We start from the raw sequence: 22,750 nt of genomic DNA, 5'->3' as shown, positions 1-22,750 counted from the left end.
AATGTTATTTTCCTGCTTTTTTATTATCTAAAAGACACTGCTTTTAAAAACTATTCCAAGTTTTAAATAATTTATTAAATTACAATAGACATTATAAATAAAAAGTACCGTAAAACAAGTTTATAGGCTATTAAAATAATTTCAAATTAAGACTACATTTTTATCAGTGTTATAGAACCTAAAATAAAAAATAAAATAAAAAAACAGTTAAAGGCAAATATGGGATGAAACGAGGCGGAGGGTTAAAGAGTAGTAGAGGGTAAAAAAACAATAGTTACCTTTTCTCCGTTACTCGAATTCTCGTTGTGCGCAGTGTTGGCGACACCACCGGGAGCGCTGCGCATTTTCCGTCGCTCCGAGAAGACGACCACAGCAGCCAGGGCGGCGTTTCCCATCCGAACCGCAGCCCTTGTGTCTGGCAGCCGAAGAAGACATTGCGGGTTCTTCTCTTATTTTGAAAGCCTTTTTAATCTAATGCAGGAAAGGGAGTCAGATTTGATGCCTCGGCTCACGACGCGCTGATTCCTTTCATCATCCAAATATTTATATATTTTTTAAGGATCTAGGAGGCTTCGGTCGGGTAGGTTTTTTAGGGGGGGCAATTTTTACTCCTTGTGAGGGACAAAACGGCCGTTATTGCCACCGAGTGTTACATAACCGAGTTGCTTTAGCTGTCCAAGGTGCTGAACTGAACGCTAGAAGAAGCCTACAACAGGCCCATCTGTGGGGAATACACAACCTTTGCGTAAGTCTTTCTCATTCCAAAGCGCGAATTATCAACGTGATCCCGCCACATGATCTGAATTGGACATATATTTGCTGCTTTTAGCCCATTTTGTTTGTCGTTTTTCGCCCCCACAGAAGGTCACAGGCCTATTAACCGGGAGGAAGGCGAGAGCCCAAAAGACGGACCAGCAGAAGCCGCCGGATCTTTTTCCATTTTTTCTATTTTTGTTTTTATTTTTGCTCCGCGGTGAAACAAATTGCTGAGGGTTTCTGTGCAGCATCGAGAAAATGTCGGGGCAAACGCTCACTGATCGCATTGCCGCTGCGCAATACCAGCTAACGGGATCGGATATGGCCAGGGCTGTATGCAAAGCCACCACTCATGAAGTGATGGCGCCCAAGAAAAAGCACCTGGAGTGTAAGTGCTGTTCATTTCAACATTTTGTAGAGGCACTAATGCGTCTCCCACAACACATCACGTGCAGCGGTGCAGCAATGAGTTATGTGCTTCATATTGATTCCTTCATCTTAATTGGGTGTGGTGCTATAGGAAAATATTGACAAAGAATAAAAAGCCAATGACAGTTTTCATGTTTGTGTAAAGCCACTTTAATGCATTAGTTGCAATACGCGAGATAATGTACCCAAAAAGCACACAAATTTAATGTGCAGGTGTGTTTGAACAAAGTCAATACAGCTTTATTGACACATCCTAAAATGACAGAGAGGGGCGCTTTCATGAGGGAGACAGTACAGATAGTCACACTGCAGATGACCTGTGGTTTGATTGGTTTTGGTCCTTCATCTTCTCCTTAGTTCTTATATCTTGGGATCTACTCCTGTGTTGAATAATTTAATAATGAGCCAGTGACTGCTTTGCATTATTCACACAGCCAAAGGTGATAAGGCTAAAGCTAGAATGCACAGTGGACCATTGCCACCGTCCCGCATCTATCTTTAACTTTTCAACAGTGAAGACCTGAACTTGTAAGACTGATACCCTCTTTCTGTTTTTGTCGACTTCTGATATTACAAACACACACCAGAAACACTTATTTGGCTACTGGTGTGCTTCAGCTGCATTCAAAATCCAAATTTTGTTTTCCAGCAGGATTCTAGTCAATGAGAGTATTTTGTGTCTCTTTCTGGGGCGGTGTATGTAGGCCACTGTGCTTCTTTTGCACAGTGAATTGGAAAAAAATCTTCACCTCAAAACACAGAAATAAAATCCACCGAGATTTAAAAGAAACAGACACAGCAGAAAGAATAAAGGCACAAAGCTGCAGAACATTTGAAGAGGCAAAAGACGATCTGGTTGCAAGATTGAAGAGTATTCCTTAAGCTGCAGCTAAAGGGTTTTACTATGACATTACAGATGAATATCTGGAAACAGCTGGATGGTAATTTACATATGCATACACCCCCCAAGTATTTATTGGTACTCTTATTGGAATTTCACGGTCCACACTGTCTACATTGCCTTATCATTAAGTTGTCATGGGCATTAAAGAAATGTACATTTTACTTAATAGACTTAAAAATTGTTAATTGCCTACGTCCTAAATTGAAAATCGCAGTTCGCAAAGCTAGATATGTGATTTTTGAAGAAGTGATGATGCACAAATCTGCTTTGTTCAGCACTGACGAAGGAGCAGTAGGCGGTGTAAAACCATGGGTGGCAAAAGTCAGACTAGTGCATTCGATCTACAGCCAACCCGACAACACTGACACTTGCTATTGTCACATTGCTGTTAATATTTGTAGTTTGGGAGATCTAGGTGAGAACAAAACAAAATTTTCTACATACTGTACATTCACACAAATATAAAAATAAAAAAGACAAGAAAAGAATATACAGAATATACATGCCCAACATTTTTCAGCATTTGCATGCTGAAAAAGACATGGTTTGAAGTAGAAATCTCCTTTGTGTGACATCTGAAGCCTCAGTTACTGTCACTTCCCTTTTTTCCTTTTAAAGAGTAAATAATTATTGCAAATCAAATTAAAAAGCAAAGAGACATGTCAAAATAGTAAAAATAAGTACTATTTATGTCTAACTGTAAAATGTTACAATTTGACTGTCTACATCTGTGCACCAATTCTTCTTTGTTTTGAAAAATACAACTATTCATTACATTTTTTTTAGACTTGATGTCTGATTACAAGTTGGCAGCATATAGTCAAGGCTTTCTGACATTTACTGTGATTTTTGGGGGTCAATGTTTTCGCATTTTGTGAATTTTGATTACACTGTTGCAATCACAACTGCACACAAGTGTATGAGTGCCACAGTGTGAGGACTCTCCGAGAAAGAAAGGTTTTGATATCTCACTGCAGACACAGTCCCCATGGCTGCATACTTCCTAAATTAAAACTCCTCCTTCCTCTATTCCCGCTTGGTCATGTGCAGGGTCACAGGGGTCATTGGATCTTATCTCAGCCACTGTTAAGCAGATGCAAGGAAACCCATGGAGTCTGTCAGTCCGTCACAGGGACAGACAAACTCACATTTCCCTTTAAGGATGGGCTTAGAGTCACCATTCAACCTATGAAGCATGTTTAAGAATGATGGGGAAAAGTAGAAGATGCAAACTCCTCATATTAAGGTTGTTGTGAGGCGACTGTGCAAAACACTATGCCACCATTCAGTTCTAAATAAATTCGAATTATTTTGTGCAATCTGGGCGCATTTTCTGAAAGTTACAGATTGATTTTTGTATAATTGTGGATTTGAAAAAAAAAAGGCAGATAGCTTCAGATCTTTGGCCTCTGTGTACACAAAATACAACAATGCCTGATTACTTCAAAAAAATTTCTGGTGCACAAATGAAACTGCTCCGTCACTTTTCTTTGCCACCACTCTAAGAGTGCAATAAAAGTATTCATTATTTTAAATTTAATAGAACAATTTCTATTTAAATTCTGGCAGATATTTGAAATTTGACTTGAAATGATTGTATATCAATCTGTTTTTATGTACATTTTCGTAAGAACTTTTGCTTGTTGAGCACACAATCTTCATGAGGAAATGTCAGCATACAAATAAAATCTTCTTTTGAAAGAAATACATTTTAATTTGGAATAGACATGTGGGAAATGGTTGGCACTCACCTTTTCAAACTTTCTCACAGGTTAAATCTTGAGCACAATGCCACCTATTCCTATTTAACCCTTTCCATTTCGCTGATTAAGTATGGTTGTTAGTACCATTTTCAAATTTTTCTGGAATTTTCTGTCTAGTTTTAAAGTGGTTTGTTGTGTAACTTTTAGTAGCACAGGTATCTCAGCTTGACTCGGTCACAAAGTAGAAAATAAACAGACCCACACTCTTACACAGCATGAAGTCTCACTGTTCATTCTTAGAAACCCTCTTCAGGCGCTGGATTAGCATAAGAGTCTTTATTTAACCCTGCCAATCCTCATTATGCGTCTACACACGGTTTGCATGTCAGTGTGTGTTCGTTTAGGTGATGATGCCACAACAGAAAGCATGGATCTGTGATAAGCCCCATCTGGCAACAGGTTTAACACCATTGAATTGTTGAAATCAGACATTCAAAAGCAGTTAATAAAAGCGGTGTAGCTGAGAAAACGGCTGTGCTCACCATGTTAGCAGAAATATTGTCTCGTAGCTGCGTCTGTGACATGATATTATTATATAATCACATTTCCCCTTTGTGGACTGTGTCTCTGCCTGCATATTATATGAAAAAGGCTGCAGAGAAGGTTTGAACAATATGACTAAAATCCAACACAAGGAAGAGATCGTGGGTGGAAATGATCAACAGTAGAGAATTCCAGACAGTACTTTGGGAAATGAGGTGCTACAGAGGAATAATGTTAGTGCAGTCTTCATTAAGCATAAAAAACATCATTAGAGGTGCTGCCATCTGGTAGTCAGGGGTTTGAGTCTAATTAGTTGTAGAAAGATCTGAAGAAATTTTGAAATCATCATCTGTAAGATAACAAATAGGCACGGTTTTAGAATTCCTTCAGTCGGAAAATGTAATGGTGGAGTCACGACAGTCTAACATCCTACAAGACAAAGGATCAGTGTTTAGCATTAATCTGTTTTTAGGCTTTTAGCTATAGATCGCATCTGGTATCCCACTGGGTTCTGACATCAAGCAGCTGTGGAATTGGCCCTCCTTTCCTTTCCATTCTTCAAATCTCTTTTATCACCTTGCTGTTGTTAGCCCTGGTAAAAAATGCAGGTCTATTTCCGGCGTCTTCAAGGCTGCAGTGGAGTGGCCTTCCTTTTAGGCCTCCTTCAATGATGTTTCCCAATATCTGTCTTGTGGACTTACATTTATATAGAATCTTCAAAAGGAGCTGCCCTCCTGTCTATTTATTACTCTGATGTCAAACAGGTTTATAGCTTAGACTGCATGACTGAGGTCTCTGATCTGAAAACATCTTCCTTTGAATATCAACAGCGAATTGAGAACTCTGCTGACACACCCGTAATGCTGTCTTTTTCTGTGTATAAAGTAGCAACCGGAGAAGAAGAGACATTCTTTTTTTCCTCTGTATATATGTGGAATAAAAAATTGGGATCTGCTCAGAAGTTAGCAGTAACATCAAATCGGAAGATGAATAAAGAGTTGCCTACACTACAAGTTTCTTTTTACAATTTCTTTTCTGTGTGGTTAAATGTTCTGTTGTTTCTGTGCTTGTAGATCTAGTATCAGCCACCAATACCACCAATGTGAACATCCCTCAGATGGCTGACACACTGTTTGAGCGCTCCACCAATGCCAGCTGGGTGGTCGTCTTCAAGGCGCTCGTCACCACTCACCATTTGTGTGTCCATGGCAACGAGGTTAGCCAGAGGAAACGATATTATAATGCTGTAAAATAAGTGAATGTAGTTTAAAGAGTATCTTTGGAGGGTAATTTGTTTGTGTGTGTGTGGAGGGTGTTCTCAATGAAGTCTGAGCCCCACAGATCAAGTATTCATGTATTCATTCATTTACCCTAAACCATAAGTATAATTTTGTTTTTCAGAGGTTTATTCAGTACTTGGCTTCAAGGACCTCCCTGTTCAACCTCAGCAACTTCATTGACAAAACTGGCTCCCATGGTAAGAATATAAAACTTGGACTCTAGTTTAGGGCATATAAGTGACAGTATGGCTTGTTTTTCACTGTAATCACAAGAAAAATCAAAGAAAAACCAAACATACTATTTAGATTATGTAACCTTTTTAGTCTTTGATTGTCATTAGTCACCAATGTTCTCTGACGACACTTTCACATGCAGCTTTTGGAAAAACAAAAACTGCTTAAAAGATGCACAATATTCTATTTATTTTTGACATGGATTGGATAAGTCCCATTAATGTGTTTGTGGATAAACAAACATGTGCATAAACATTAGTGAAGCTCCTGAGAACTCGTTGATTAATTTCTGACTTAAAATGCCTTTCTGTTGAGGCTATGACATGTCCACATTCATTCGGCGGTATGGACGATACTTGAATGAGAAAGCCTTCGCTTACCGCCAAATGGCTTTTGACTTCACCAGAGTCAAGAAAGGGTAAGTTTTAAGATGAAGTAAAATTGAAACAGCTGAGTATGTTCTTTTTATCCCCTAAAAACGCTCTTCATATTGTTTCCTCCCAGAGCTGAAGGAGTGATGAGAACCATGACGACTGAGAAGCTCCTGAAGGGCATGCCTGTGCTGCAGACCCAGATTGACACGCTCCTGGAGTTTGATGTGCGTCTTTTTTTTCTGTGTGTGCTCCTTTTGTTGTTTTCAGGTCAGGGAGCCTAACTTCACTGTTTCTCCTCTCAGGTTCATCCAAAGGAGCTGAACAACGGGATCATCAATGCTGCTTTCTTGCTTCTCTTCAAGGATCTGGTCAAACTGTTTGCATCCTACAACGATGGGATCATCAACCTTTTAGGTCATTGACCTAAAAGCAGGTTTGCAAATACAATCAAGTGATGTTTGGATGCATTAACTTTTTTTTTTTTTTTTTTACTTTGCAGAGAAATTCTTTAAGATGAAAAAAAGTGAATGTAAGGAAGCCTTGGAGATTTACAAGAGGTTCTTGACCAGGGTGACCAAAATTGGAGAGTTTATGAAGCTGGCTGAGGTAATACTAAACTACTCAAAATTTCTGTTAAGTGCATAGTCAAGAGCTAACATTTTTTTTTCTGTGTTTTCTTTAACAGACAGTTGGTGTTGAGAAAAATGACATTCCAGACATCAACTATGTAAGTTACATTTTAGTGAAATGTGTTCGTTTGCCTTCCCTTGAAGCTCTGGGACCAAAAATATTATGCGCATAAATGTCATCATTCCCTCCCTGCACATACTTACACAGAAGCCCATGACTCATCCCACACCATCTCCCTACATAGTGTCTCCACCCTGGGGTTGTGGTGGATCTAGCAGACTCGGATGATGAAGATTGTCCCTTTAAACCTGTTGAGGACCCGGTAACCACATAAACAAAGGGGTGCCCTTGGTTTACTGCCTGTTCAAGTACAGGATGACGTGTTGGCATGTCGAGTTATTTCCAGACTCAAATAATTGTGTGTCTCCATTTACACATGAATGCTAGGATTGAAGTGAGACATCTCAAGTTTTTTTTTTAATCCTGCTGTTTTATGTTTTTTTGTTTCTACTCTCATAAACCTTTATGCATGCATTCTAAAATTAGCTCAAAACTTGCGTACTAAATGTAAAATATTGTTGTCATTTCTCACTTTTAGCACCTGTCTGTTTCAAGCTGCCACGAACCATATTTTCTTCTTTCCCATTGATGTACAAGAAACCAAATAATGCAGATAAAAAAATCCCCTCTGCCCAGCAGGCACATCTGGATTAAATACAACAATAACAGCAACTATGCATTGCGATGAAGGGGAAATGCACACAGATAAAACATGCAATCTTTCTTTAGCAAAGAAGGTTCTGAATTAAACATAAAGTATTTTATGGTTTATTTGAAAAAAAATTAGTAAAAAACATTCACAATCTAATGTCGTTTTTGTGTCCTTTGTGTTTTCAGGCTCCCAGCAGTATCCTGGAGTCTCTGGAAACACACATGAACGGTCTTGAAGATGTAAAAGGTGGAAAAAAGGGGTGAGCTTCTTTACATTTATAGCAGCAAAATTTTGTTAAGGGGACCTTAAATTAAAGTAAGCTCAGTATTTTTATCTACTAGAATATTTTTCCAAGTTTCTGCCATGAAGTAACACAGGTTATTTGTCTTGGTTGTGACATCACATCCTCTAAGAAGTTCAATTCACCTTTTTCATGTACAATTTTTTGAAGTGGGCAGAATGGAATTTCATTTTCCTTAACACGGAACCTTTAAAGGAATCATTATGAAAAATGCTGGAAGGAAGAGATGTTTCCATGTTTTCCTTTAACCCTCCTCTCTTTTATCCTTCTGTTTGTTGATTTGGAAACGACAGCGAAGGGTGAGCATTTGTTGACTGCTTTGTTTGGAGTTTGCATAGAGAACTGTACAGATGTAGTCACTGTTTCTCAGGTCCACCATAAGCTGAGTTTAACCTTTGTTCACATGTGAAATATCTAGATGCTCATTCTTCACCCAAAGTTCCTGCTAACTTGATTCACATGGAAAACAGTGTATTTGTGTTCTGTCTATACGTGAGAGTCACATGATGGATATACAGTGAACAGCATGCATGCTGGTATTGACAATGTGGATCACTATATGAGGAGTTTCTATTCCACAAGTCAACTTTATTGTTGTTTATTTCTACATATACCATTATACAGCAAATAAATAAAGTATTTGCACTCTGGAAATGTACTCCTCACGTGATCACATGTGCTCAGTCAATATTTATCCATCTAATTTACACCAATGTACCGGTACTCAGTTAAAGCCAGTGACTAACTGTTTCCTCTCATATTTTTATTCTTGTAGGTCCCCAACAAAGGTAAAAAAAAACATGGAGAAGTATTCTCATATTCTCTACTGTGATCTTCCTGTCTGACAAACCATCTGTGACATGCTCCTCTGATGATCTTACAGGGTTCTCCAACGAACAATGTGTCTCCCACCTCAACTCCTGCCAAATCTTCAAACGCTGTTCCCACACTGCAGCCTCCTCCTGGGGACAGTGCAGCCGGTGCTGCTGCAGCTCCCGAACCAGCGGAGGAGTAAGTTCTCCTCTTTTATCACATACGTATATCATTATATATGGTCGCCATAAATCTAGATTAAAATAAAATTAAATGGGTGGCTTGGATGTAGGAATATTTAATGTACTTTGTTTTGAAATTTTTATATTTAAGGCATACACTTTTTAATGAAGCAAATGGGAGTATTATGAGAGCCAAACCTGATTTTCTTTTGCAGTTTGACATCAGGACACATACAATTACCTTATTGTAAAATTATATTTGGGTCCTTTTTTATTTACTCATGCCTAAACATTAACCTACAAGCCATTTAATGGCATTTTATTATAAAGTTTACTTGTCGAATTTGAGTCTTTAACCAATAAAAACCCAAGGTGACATCGGTGTAACAAAAGGTCTGTGGTCCACTTAGTCTGTGGTATATTCCATATAATTGTTTTTTCTTTCCAGAAAAAATGTTTAGGGTTCCAATGGGTTAAACAAATCAGTACCCAGTAGTTTATTGAGGAATCTTATTCTTAAGTGCTACCGTCAGTGTAATTTTTATTGCCAAAGATGTGCTTTTTTAAATCACTGACAGATTTCACTACACAGATATTTTTTTATCATCCTATTATTAAAAATGCCACTGTTTTCATATAATATATTTTGAACAATAAAGATTTGAAGCTATTTTTGTTTTATTTCAAGTCTGAGTTAAGTTGCTTAAGTTATGACTTGAATGTTGTCTCCAGCTCTCTGTTGGACTTGGATCCACTGTCCTCCACTGGTCCTTCCGCAGCATCAGCTGCTCCAACATCTTGGGGGGGTGAGTGTAGAGAGTTTAATGCTGACCCTTCATTTGAGAGCTAATATGAAACAATGACTTGTTCTGGCTCCAGAGAAACAGCAGCAAAGAAAAGAAAACTCATTTTAGTAATATGTTTAAATAACTTTAATATTTTTTCCTTTTTTTTATTCCAACGTAGATCTTCTTGGATCAGGTAGGAGCACCTTCCATCATACCTTTAGGATATTTCCCATATTGATCTGTTCAACTATTTTATATAACAAAAGGGACCCTTTAGGGCTAAGAACATTTTGAAATAGCCTTGCCAGAATGACATAGTTACCTCATTTTTTGTCTTTGTAGTCTGAGTACTGATTTCTTCTGTTTTCTCTCCCCTTCCTCCACATACTCCATTGTCTGTTTTTTGGTTTTATAATGGGGGCTTTTTTGGTGGTTGCTTTCTTATTTATCACTTATGACTGGCGGTGTTGGATATTTTTTTAACTTTGTTTCGTGCACATGTGGATCATGTCAATCTACTTGATCCAAAACTGTTTTTGTTTGAATTTTTGTTTTTGTTTTTTTGGCTTTCACATTTGCGTTACATCGGTGACTCCTCTTGCTCCTTTGGTTGCTCCTCTTTCCTCTTTTCCACGGGAATTTCAAACTCCCCATTGGCAGAAATGGGCGATTCCATGTTATCCGAACCCGCCCTCACCGCAGAGCCCACCCCTTCCTCCACCGCAGCAGCAGCACCCGCTCCAGCAGCGGCAGAACCCGGAGTTACCCTAGCTCCTCCTACTAGCTCAACAGCTGCCACTTCCCCCGGTACCGCCAATATGGATCTGTTGGGAGGTCAGTGGGCTTCCAGAAAATTCTTGAAGAAGGAATCACTCTGGGAAGCTCAAACCCTAAAATCCGTTGCACGACACACAAAAAAACAGATGACTGCATGATTAAGCGTACAGAATATAAACACAGCTGGTGTTGTTTGTGCACTGCACTGGCTTACATTCCCCTTTACACTTTTTACAAGTACGTTTTTCTTTTACTCACATATTCAGATTCTTTCATAAATACCCAGTTTAGTCTGCACACTTACCATTTGGCTGAAATATAGCATAAGACCACACCCATTGCTCACATTTGTCTTGTTTGATAGGCTGATGTGCTTTTCTTAGAGTAAAGAGAAAAGCACATCTATCAAACCCAAAGACAATGCTCCAGCTTCCGATAGTAGCTCTAACCTTTGTAGATGCTGGCTTGTTTGACCTCTCTGTGCAGTAGATGGATCCTTGCTATAGTGCCTCCTGTCTGTACACCCATCTGTCCTTCCATGCGTCAACCATCAGTGTCAGTCACACAATGCCGTAAAGCTGTGGAGCTGCTGAGGTGTCAGGGGCAGACTATTCTCCTCCTCTAATATTTCTAACCACCTTTATTTTCTTGAATCTGTCCCTGACTTTCCTTTTTTTTTCCATTTCTTCTTTTTCTTTATTTCTTCTTCACGTGAACTTCAGAAGCCTTTGCCACATCTGCTTCTACCACTGAAGCCCCTGCTGCAACCGCAGAGGGCGGTGCTGCCGCTACGTCTGCCCCAGCCACAAACGCTGGAACTGGTGGGTGACTGTCTCTTGTCGTTGGTGTGAATGAGTGTGAACATGTTTGAAACAAACTCACACATAAGTGACACATCAAAGGCTGCGACATGCAAACATCTCACAGTATTTCTTCATTTCCTTTACCAATTCTTTCTTTCTTTTTATTGCTGTTTTTTCTAAACTTTTAAACACAATATTAACTTTAGTATCAGTATTAGTTGGTCCATTTCCATAAATCTTTTTTGATGCAGGCAACTACCAAAAAATGATCTTGTAATCTGTTGACTCTAAAGGACTTTTGAATGTTTTGCACCTTTCAAAGTGTACTGCTCTGACCTGTGTGACTTTCTCACTTTTCTCTTTCATGTGTAACCAAATGTGATTAAAAAAAACTTTTCCTGCAAAATTTATTGCTTATTTAACGCCAATGCGTTACTTTTCTAAACTTTTAGCTTCTTCTTGTGTATAGTATTTCATAAAACCATCTCCTTGGATGTTACTAAAATGGACATAGATTTGTGACTATTTCGAAAACCTTTTTTTTAAAACGCTGCGTGTATTACTCGCAAAAACAAAATAGAAAACCAATCTTTTACATTTTTTTTCTTGGGTAGGTGTTTAAAGGCCATATTCTTACTGTGCTACTGTGTCTGTAGGTTTTAGGTTTCTACTAATTAAAGAATGTGCTTTTTGCAAATGAATACAAATGTAAGCATTTTCCAGACTGCTCTTGGTTTTGATGAAATGATAAACAGAGAAACAGACAGATGGAAAATGACTTTTTACATGAAAAGTATTAAAAAGAGGGGACCTGTACTTTTTGACACTAAACTATATCTCCAAGTTTAAGGTGACCTACATACCAACCACTTGTGACACCTCTCTTGATTTTTCTCTCTCAGACAGTCCTCCTACTGGCACATACTCTGGGTTTCATATGACCTAAGCGGAAATCATCTCAAGTTTCTGTTTCATAGACATCCTATTTTCAACTTCAAATTGCAGGATTCTTACTAAATCATTCCTTTATACACGCAACTTATCTTGTTTACTTAACAGCTTGAACTGGATTTCCTCTTGAGCCCTTCTTTTGGCATTTACTGATTCTTTTTCCCTATAAGGGCTCAGAGTAAAAATCTTTCTCCAGCTTCAGCAGAACATTTCCTTCTGCACATTGAGTCCATCATGCTTATTTATCTCTTTCTTTTTTTGTTTCTTCTGTTTTTAGTGGTGCTCTTCAGAACTGCCTCTTACTTGTTTCTTTGTGATTGTTGAAAATTTAAAAACTTTGATTAGAAAATCTACAAAAAAGAGGTTTGTGTCACTCTGCCAAATCATGAGTCTGCTACTGTTTATTACGTTACAGTTTTAATGTTCTAACCTTTTATTGTACAATATGTGGTATTACATAGTAACTTGGCAATGCCAAAAGTAAAATTTAAACAGGGAGTAGGTCATAAAAAAATCCTTTAGTGCTGATTACCTTTCTGCCTTTATGTAAACTTGAATAAATGTCTGCATCATTTGGAAAATGAGTCACATTTTCCCTTTTAGTAAATAAGAATCTCACACTGTATTTTGACTCCTATAAGTTGTGTAAGAGTGTTCATTTCTTTCGGTTTAAAAAACATTGTCTAATATTTTTCCTCCTCTCTATGTGTTATTTTTGTCTCAAACCAACCCTCCGCTCCCCTAAAGACCCCTTTGCCCCTTCGGACGGTAGTGCCAATGCCGTATCTTCAGGTCTAGATCTTTTCAGCATGATGACAGAAGAGAATAACAGTTCGCTGGATGCCTGTTTTAACTCTGCTGCACCCCAGTCCTCCCCTTCCCCTTCCTCTTCTCCGCTCTTCACCTCCTCATCCAGCATCATCGTCACCACTGCGACCATTTCAGCCACAAACACCTCCAACCCTGTGACTGACCTTTTCAGCGGTAAAAAATAGAGAAGTGTGTGGTTCAGCATTCCTCTCAGTGTTTATTCATGACCTGCATCCACCTATCATCTTTTCCTCCCCCCTGACTTGCCCTATACCTTCTTTTTTGTGCATTTTATTGAAACATTAAACCGTATCAGCACAGAAACACATACAGCATATGGAACTTTTGCCAGTTCTGAATGTGGTTGTGCATGTGTTCATAGATATGTTTGACTCCGTGCCAGACTCAAGCTTCACAAAAGTGGAGCCTTCTCTTGGTGCTGAATTGCTAGCAGGTACTCCTTTTTGCACGGCGTGTGCTGTCTTGTGTGCGCTCCTATTCTCCTTTTCGCTGTCTGCCGTTCAGCTTTGTCCTTGGCTTAAATCAGTGAGCAGATAAAAAAGGGAATGAGATATCTCTCCTACAGGTCAGCTGAAAGCTCTTGAGCAGTTCGGTACTTTTACTGGGTGATCCTTACCTCCCTACCCTTTTCTGGAATGCACTGCGTGCTCTGCAACTACAATGAATGCACTTATTGAGCATATTTGAGCAAGCGTGGGTTTAAACATGATCTTCATTGCCTCCTTCAGCGGATGTGTTCAACTCCCCTGCCCCCAACCTTTCTTCAGCACCCCCACCTAAAATTGACACAGGAGCCATCCTGAGCTTGTTTGGTGGTGGGTAACTCATATGATTGCAATGGACTCACAGTCTCTCATCAAAAGCTTTGTGGCCTTTACTTTTGGGTTTGTGTCCACTTGTCTATCTAGCAACCAGTTTCTAAGCACTTTTGCAGATATTGAACATCTGTCTGCATGCTCTTTGTAAAACAAGCTGAGCTTCTTAAATGAAGCATTATACATTATGTAAAAAAAGACCAGATCCAGAAAACATTTTTGCATTTCTGAAATATGTAAAATGTTGCAGGATGCCTGTATCAGTTTAATTAGGCTAATGGACCAACAGTAGTCTAAAAGCAGCAAAAATAAACATGGTGTTTATATTAAATGAGTGGGTAGATTTTGAGCTAACTATTTTCTTTGTTTTATGTCTCCTAATGCCAAATGAATCAATCTGCTCTGACCTGATGTGAAACGCTTTGACGGGGGTACCTGCCACTTGCCACAGACTCCACAGGAGGAGATGCCTCGGCGGCTGCTCCTGCTGCTGCTCCTGCAGCCCCTGGTGCTGAGCTGATGTCAGGTATGTACCAACCAGCATGAAAATACAAGATGTCATCAATGTATCTTTCTTTTTATTACTGTTAAACAAACTCTCGGAATGTCTTGTATGTTTGTCTGCATGTTACTCTTTCAGAGCAGACAAATCTAAGGAAAATTCTTAAATGAAATGAAATGTGGACCTGAAAGAATGTTTTAGCCTGAAAAGCTCAAAAACATTGTTGCGTGCCCTACTGAAATTTCCAGGCTAGAACATAAGCTCTGTTTCATGAGAATACTGTTAATTCACAAAAAAATAAATAAATAAAAAATGGAAAATAAACAATATTTATTACTTGCTAAAACAAATAAACAGTATCTTTTTTGGTATTTAAAAATAGAATGTTTTGGATTAATCAAAATTTCATGTTTTTCAATTAACAACCTTTTTGTTTTGTGTAAACTGTTTCTTGTTGTGTTGACCTACTAGATAATTATATTTGTTGCTTTCAATAGACTTCCCTCTGGTAGTTTTTTCTGTTTATATTGGTAATCGGTCTAAAATGTTTACAGCTTTTTAAATGATGTCCAACTACTGGGCTTTATCTACATTGAATGGACGTGAAAACATTGCCTCTATTTTTATAGCAACACCAGCTTTTGCAATTTCGCTGCTTATTGCTTAACTGTTTGCCTGCCTGACTGAACACCACAAACTGCTGAAGGTTTCTTTGTCACTCGCTCCTTTAAAACCTCATTTCATCTTCCTTTTCTCTCCCTGGCATCTATGTGTTTGCTGTCTTTCTCTCCGTCAATCTTTCCTGCTCTTTATCTCCATCTGGCTCCCGCGCTGGCTCATTTCTTGCTTCCTGCCGTTTGATTGGGTGAGTTTTCCCTGCTCTTTAACATGCTAATTTCCCACAGTGCACTGCATTGCAGTGGTGCAACACAAGCTTGACTGCCCTGTACCCTCCGCCACCAAGGAGATTGATAGTTGCAAAGTGTCTGTATGAAGGGGAAGTATTTATTAGTGCTTCTTTAGCGTGTAATATACTTTCATTCCAGCTGCAGCGCTATAGCCCTCCTTCCATTTGTAGCAACTACAAAAACCCAATATCAGCCCCAAAATATCAATTTTTTACCAATGCAAATGTTTCCTTGACATTTTTATAAATTTCTGGAGAGTTGCAGTGTTACATTCAGGCATTTATTTGCTACAATACTCTTAAAATGTTACAAACATCAAATTTCTTATAAATCTATAGTGAACATGATGTGTCTCCTAATCAAATATTACAATATAAAGAAATCTGAACCGTCTAATGTGACAAAAATTTACCTATTTAGCAATTTTGCAATTTGATGTGATGATTCCTATTTTCCACATAATCCTAGTGTCCTCTATTGTCATGGAGATATCTCATTGGTTGTCATGGTGATCCCCAATAGCAGGAAGGGCTGCTATTGAGTCATGGTAGAGTGTGAAAATAGCTCAAACTGAGGGATGCTAACATGTCCCTACCTTTTGCAATATCTCCCTTCCTTTTTCCTGCACCCTCCTTGCTGTAGTATTTGATGGCCTAGGGGATGTAATGAAGCCTACTGTGATCCCCCAGGTGGGGGATGTTGACACCTCCATGGCTAACATGGCAAGTAGTAAGTAGTAATTTAGACAGTCACTGACATAAAAGAGGCACCTCATATCAGCAATTGTTTGACATTGGCTTGGTAAATTTCTGGTGAGTGTAAAGAAAAAAAAACACTGAAGATGGATGATACAAATTTAAAATTTTATTTTTTTGTGTTGTTGTAAGAAGTATCTTTTTCGTATTTATTTTGCACAAAGCACACCGTTTGATTATTTTAACAGCATGATAGATGTTGTACTCAAATACAAATTGATAGCCGCGCTATGAGTGAGGTTCAAAATTTTTCTTTTCATGCTAAGAAACATTCTCTTACCTCTGGTCCATTGACTGTGTATGAGAACTGGATTTAGTGACTCCTCCCCCCTGGCGTTCCAAACAGGAAGTACCCGCTGGCTCCAAGAAGCCAAAATCCCATAGAGTTTTAAAGAAATAAACAGCTGTTAGTCAGTCATTAAATTTGTCAGAATAACCATTCTTGAATTGTACTAATTGTTTTTTTATCATCATTATGTCTTTTCTTTATTGCAAGTTATTAAAAGACTAAAAGACTAAAAGACTAAAAGTGACTAATCGGATTTCTTAATAAAATAATGTGGTCCTACGTTGAATGTTTGAAAAACTCGATTGACATATTTTGTGCTTTTAGGACATAGAGCTGTGGACATCCAACAAGCTTATTCCTAAATGACAAAATTGGTTGCCATGGAAACATTGACTCAGACCAACTCGGACCAGTTACTGCTTACTGACAGCGTCTGGCTCCAACAATACTCATATTTATTCAAAATGGCAACTGATGTAACTTCATTTCATTGGAGCTGGGTGAGGTCACACTCACTTGGTCCAGTTTTCTTATACAGACAATGGTTAAAACATTACTCAATGTTTAAGTCAGTGTAGTTTTATAATGTGGTTTTGGGTTATTCCCCAAAATGTCAAACAAATGCATTCGTTGACCCTGTCTGATAACTACTTGAAGTTGTATTTGATCATAATGGTGCACATTAAAACAACCATTTTGCGGCATCTTTCTCTCTCTTTCTCTCTTTGCCCAAGATCTCACAATGGGAACCCCAGCGGCCCCTCAGGTAGCTCCCCCTAGTTGGGGTGCTCCCATGGTAAATGTTGTCTGTGTCTTATAGCATGGAGTGGAGCCGCATGGCAGACAGGAAACATCAAAGCATTTCCTTCATCTACCTCTCCAGGTTCCAGTTCAGACCATTTATCCAAGAAACTGGAATGGTTTTGATAGAGAAAATGTTAAATAAAATCAATGATTATAACATAAATATATTGGATAAAGGCTTTACAAAGAAGACAGAGCATTAGATGAACCACAAATACATGTGCATAGTATCCAAACACACCCATGAACCCAGTTTAAAAGAAATATAATGAATCTGGAATAAATACTGGAGAGTGATGAAGTGACCAAACTAAGAAGCTGTTGCTTAGAAACTACTTATGCTCATGTAAGAGCATTTTCCTTTTCTTTTAAGCAAAATTAGTCTCAGACCAGCCAAGTGGTTCTCCCTTCATTGCTGATCATCTTCATTGACACTGCTCTATTATGATAATAACTGCCTGCTTCAAGCTTTCCTGAGCTTCGTGAATGACTTAGCATGTGTCAATAAAGAACCTCACCTTTATAATAACCTCTTTTTGTTACGAGAGATCTTCATTTCCTGTCTTCAGAATTGTTGTGTCTTTTTTAAACATTGTTTGTCACCTGTTTGATGCATTTTTTTGTGTTTATTTTAAAGCATTTAAGTCTGTGTTGTTTGTAGTACAGTAACATCCCAACCCCTCCTGTCATTCCCGGTCCTTCCACACCTTTAGACCAAACCCATGGGTGTCGCTCCTTTTATGGGGACTTACCCTAGCTTCACCATGGTAAGATGACCACTCCAGTTTATCCTAGCAATGTCCCGTTCGGACATTACTGGATAATGATGGACAATCAGCCCATTAGGTGTCCCTCACGCAACCATTAGAAGCCAGACATTTTTTCATTGTCCATTGTTTTGCTTCTTTTTTTTGTACCTGAAAGGCGGGCGCACCAGCTGCCGGAGCACCTATGATGCCCATGGGCAGGCAAGGCTTCCCTGCCACTGGAGGGACTCCAGGAGCACAGGTAAGAATCAATGCAGTAGAAATTTTTGATGATGATAATAATATTTAATTATGAACGTATTCTTTAAAAGGAAATATGGGACATGATGATAAAAAATACAAGAAAGGGAGTGAGAGGAAGTAAAATCCTTATAAATTTTCACTTTCATGCCCAGGTCCAATTTTAATACTACACCCAGTGCACCCTCCATGTATTATGATCTTGGTCCCTTTACAATGAGAACACATTCAGTTTCATATTCAAATTCAAATTAATTTTATTTATATAGCACCTTTCATGACAGCAAAGACAGCTCAAGGTGCTGTACATAATAACAAAATCAAATGCAATAAAATACAATAAGATACATTAAATTAGCCCCACACAATAAAATACACAAAGACAAACACCAGTGGATAATAAATATATGAATAAATAATAAAATAAAGAGAAACCAGAAGGCGCCGTCTGCCCTGTCCTCTTATTGGCAGGGGTGTCAGTATAAAACCCAAACACCACAGCCAAGGGTGAGAAAACACTCGTAAACAGTCTAATAAAATAAACATGTGTTAAAATATCATAAAAAGTATAAAAGTAAAATTCTAGATTAAACAGATATGTATATGATAAAATGTCATAAAATACAAGAATACAAATTCTAGATTAAGCAAATAAAATGATAAAATGATGCGATAAAACATCATAAAACATAAAAAGATTGAAGAATATATATATATATATATATATATATATATATATATATATATATATATATATATATATATATATATATATATATGATACAATATCATAAAATATAAAAGTTAAAAAAAATATTTATATATATATATATATGCATATATAGATTAAACAAGTAAAATGTTAAAATTATGTAGTAAAACATAAAAAACATAAAATCTAATTAAAAGCTAATTTAAAAAGGTGTGTCTTTAATTTCTTTTTAAAAACCTCCACATTGGATGAGGCCCTCACATCCTCAGGTAGACTATTCCACAGACGAGGCCCGTAGTATCTAAATGAGGCCTCGCCGTGGTTTTTTGTCCTGACCCTGGGGACCTTCAGCAAGCCTGCACCTGAGGACCTAAGGACTCTAGGAGGTTCATACGTTAAAAGCAAGTCTGATATAATAGAAGGACTAAGACCATACAATTATACATTTGGATAAATATATGCATAGAAACATTCACACATGGAAACATCATACACACATTGTCATTTATAAACACCCATTTGTTCCGTATAAATCTTATTCCCCAACACACCCAAATGCATCCACACACGATTAATTTTTACATTAATAAATATTTACAGATATATCCCAGTTTATTTATGTTTAAATATGTACATATATATCAATTAGGCTGCACAATAAATTGCAAATTTATCGTTATTGCAAGATCAAACTGTGCAATACGTATACCGCAAAAGAAGGCAAAAATTGTGATAAATGGTTACCTTAAATGTGCTAAAACAATCTTATGTCAGCTTGAAGTATTTAAAGAATCAAATAAATCCATTTATGCATTTGACCAATTGAATGGACTTGTTCACAATGTTAACCAATCGGATGGAACTTATGTTAGATGTTCACCTCCTATGTAGTCTAGGGTCATTTGCAGTGTAATTTGTTTTGTTGACTCTTATTTATATGTTTTTGGTTGTTTTTCTATTTGTTCATGTATAGCAAATTATATCGCCATTGCAATGTTGATCATTAATATCGCACATCGCAAGTTTTCATCATATCTTGCAGCGCTAATATCAATAATCATCAATATTTTTAATGCATCTACAGATGTCTCCAGGAATGGCCCAGAGCCCCAGGAAGCCTGCACCTCCCCGGAATGCTCTGGATGACCTTAACATTAAGGATTTCATGTAGATTCTCTAAACCTTAAATTCCAAGGTAAAACGATGCCTCTTAACTTTAAGTCTAACTTTCTAGACTGTTTACAGGAGAGCATGCTAGAATTCACCATATGGATGAATTTGATTCAGTTGTTTGGTTTTTGTATCTTGGCAGCAATTATTAGACTAATAAAGATTACATCAAAAAAGTCAAGAAATATTCTGGTGTTATATTCTTTCATTGGGCTTCATCCTTCAACACAAGTTATCTCAACTGAAACTAATCTGAACCATTTCAAAAGGCTGAAAGAATGAAGCTTGTCAAAATAAAAAATAAATAAGAAATGGGATCTTTGATAGCACTAGTTTTTCACTATTAGTCATTTTACTTTAGATTTCACGTAACTGCACTAATTACATGAGTTACTTCCTGTTACACTAAAGTTGAAATTTATTTCCCTCCATTACAGGTTTGTCATTGTGTCGGAAATTCTGTGGATGTGGATGTCTGCACTCTTCATGCCCCGTCCCAGCCAACCAGCTATCATCTCTTCAGCCATTGCGTCCAACCTCCCACCAGCCTCTTTCCCCCCAAAAAAACAAAAAACTGCAGCCCTTCTTATCTTATCTAATGTTGTAGCACAACTGTGAATGTGAACCGTAGATTAAGAAACCCAGAATTCTGTTTGTGTGTGTGTGTGTGTGAGTGAGTGTGTGTGTGTGTGTATAATTCAGTGTTTACCTTTACACAAAATACACAAAAAGAAAAAAAAGAAAAGTTAACGTGCATTTAGATTTATGCTGGCTTTCGGTATATCAATGGACTCAGATTGGTGGACATATGCTGGTCTCTTTGTGCATTTTCCAGACAAGGGACATGTGTTGTTTAGATGTGGACTTTGTTAGGTGTAACTTCACTGGTCAACCCTGCACCTTTACCCCTAAATGTTAAGACATTGAGCTATGTTTAATGTCTCGTTTGAACTGGTATCTGCTTGGCCGCTCATTCTCCCACCAGTCCACTTTAAGTTCCTGGAATCAAAGCGAAAGCTCTGTGAATCTGGACGTATCATCAAGCACATCAAATAGGTTCTTTTTGTTTTCAGGTATTTTGTTTTTAGTGACTGTTTTAAACATGCAAAAAATTTGTGAACTGTGTTCAAATTGAGATATGCATTGTAGATTATTTGAAATGACAGATTACACATATTTTCGTCAATACTTCTTTTAATAAAAATGTATCATATATTTTTAGTTACTTTAAATAACAAGGGAAAAGGCAAGTAGACCGTTAGTTCCCTTCTTTCTTTGTACATCTTCCCTATATTTTGAGGTTGTAATCAATTGGGGTACTGCCCAGATTACGTTCTCCTGCGCTCCTTGCTGGTTTGGAGTTGTACTTCCTCATAGCATGCAACACAGGTCAATTTAAGAGATGTATTTTATTACTCTCTCGGAGCTCTTTTCCTCGTCTTTGGTCTCTCCACAGGAAGAGTAATTGTGAGGCTCTTGGGAACATGTTCGTGGCTGGAATTGGGCCTGAGCTCTTTGGGTCTTTTCGAACACAGCAGCCCTCAGTGCACGAACTTGTGCGGTGCTGTTGCTTTTGAGACTCGTTGTAAAGCACTCAAGTATTTGCTGGATGTTTCTGTTGTATTTATTTTAAAAAGTGACTGTATCTTAATCCATTGTGGCATTACCAATGTGTTGAAAGAAAAATAAAGATGAGTATTAAACATAAAAAGTGAAAATGTGGATAAGTAAAGGCTGTCAGCTTTTCTTTTAAAAGTATGTTTTGTCAAATTTATTGTTCACATAAACCTTTTTGTTTCAATTGCATGGGGTTCAAAATGATATGCAATAAAAGAAAAACTATATACTATTTGCATTTGATTGATTATCTCTGATCAGGTAAATGTGGTGTTTAGAGGTCCACTATTTAAAAAAACAGCAGATCTTTAAGTTTTCCAGAACTATTAAAATAAACTGACACGTGTGAAAACAGGGTTTGATTCCCTGGGGGTGCCATGAGCAATAAACATAATCCAGTATGGGTCAACTAGCTCAATGTTCCAACATCCACAAATGGAAACTGCTATTACAGCTTGAAGTTGAAGAGGTACGATAGAAATGCAATGCCACAGAAGAGCCAGAACACCAGGTCAGAAAGGTTGCTATGCCAACCCACCAAATACAACTTGGGAACACAGCCCCAACAAAATACCATTACAGTGAAAAAGGCAACAACTTGTCTGAAAAATAGGGTCATGACTTGAAAGAGTCATTGTTGGCAACAATGAAAGAATGAAAAGAGAGTGAAAGAGTCATTGTTGGCAACACCAACAATTACAGTTGGTAAGTGCCACCTGAAAGTCTCTTGGAAACTGTGAATAAAGAACTGAGGGTGTTTCCCATGACAATAACTGAAACCAATGACCTTGCATACACTTCAGCAGCAGTGATCATGGAGATATTCGGCTAAAGAGCAATCATGGTAGAAAACAATACCCACCATGGAAGCATTGGTTCGAGGCATTTGTATTCTGATTAGTCTGGACAATTGGGCTTTGATAGCAAACTCCAGTGAGAATGTGGCAGACCGTCTTGTTCTGTCTCACATTCAGTAGCCGCGGTTACATGGGCAGAATATCTTGATCGGATCAATGGTCGGGTTAAAATTCACCCGTGCACATCCAGCTCCTCTGCTCACTCGGGAGCCAGTGGACCGAGTGAGCATCGGGGGGCACGAAGCGCTCCTCCTGTGAATCTCCCCCGTGAGGGGTGAAAGAGAGGGGAGAGCCAGCGGGGCG

The 22,750-nt window shown here is 38.1% G+C and overlaps 1 protein-coding gene across 27 annotated transcripts; it reads left to right on the top strand.

Moving 5' to 3' along the window:
- The first annotated feature begins 25 nt into the window (after positions 1 to 25).
- On the top strand, positions 26 to 21,822 carry LOC101157906 (clathrin coat assembly protein AP180). Of its 27 annotated transcripts, none has more exons than XM_078942387.1 (26): positions 26 to 745; positions 862 to 1,144; positions 5,409 to 5,551; positions 5,737 to 5,812; positions 6,165 to 6,267; positions 6,354 to 6,447; positions 6,526 to 6,637; positions 6,723 to 6,829; positions 6,909 to 6,950; positions 7,751 to 7,824; positions 8,642 to 8,654; positions 8,750 to 8,877; positions 9,594 to 9,667; positions 9,828 to 9,842; positions 10,310 to 10,483; positions 11,149 to 11,247; positions 12,928 to 12,972; positions 13,373 to 13,444; positions 13,740 to 13,826; positions 14,278 to 14,352; positions 15,879 to 15,965; positions 17,015 to 17,076; positions 17,798 to 17,851; positions 18,009 to 18,092; positions 19,888 to 19,998; positions 20,411 to 21,822. In XM_078942387.1, exons 2-25 carry the CDS (start codon positions 1,015 to 1,017, stop codon positions 19,972 to 19,974), a joined length of 2,037 nt encoding a protein of 678 aa, XP_078798513.1. In that variant the 5' UTR covers positions 26 to 745; positions 862 to 1,014; the 3' UTR covers positions 19,975 to 19,998; positions 20,411 to 21,822. The 27 variants fall into 27 exon arrangements, with proteins under 27 accessions (XP_078798513.1, XP_078798501.1, XP_078798500.1 ...); XM_078942375.1 differs by having other exon boundaries at positions 12,928 to 13,164; positions 15,894 to 15,965; XM_078942374.1 differs by having other exon boundaries at positions 12,928 to 13,164.
- The last annotated feature ends 928 nt before the right edge of the window (positions 21,823 to 22,750 follow it).

Source organism: Oryzias latipes, chromosome 24 (assembly GCF_053564925.1).
Source record: "Oryzias latipes strain Hd-rR chromosome 24, Olatipes_Hd-rR_3.1".
NCBI lineage: Eukaryota > Metazoa > Chordata > Actinopteri > Beloniformes > Adrianichthyidae > Oryzias > Oryzias latipes.
The sequence above is the reverse complement of the archived record's forward strand: the minus strand, read 5'-3'. Positions and strand labels throughout refer to the sequence as shown.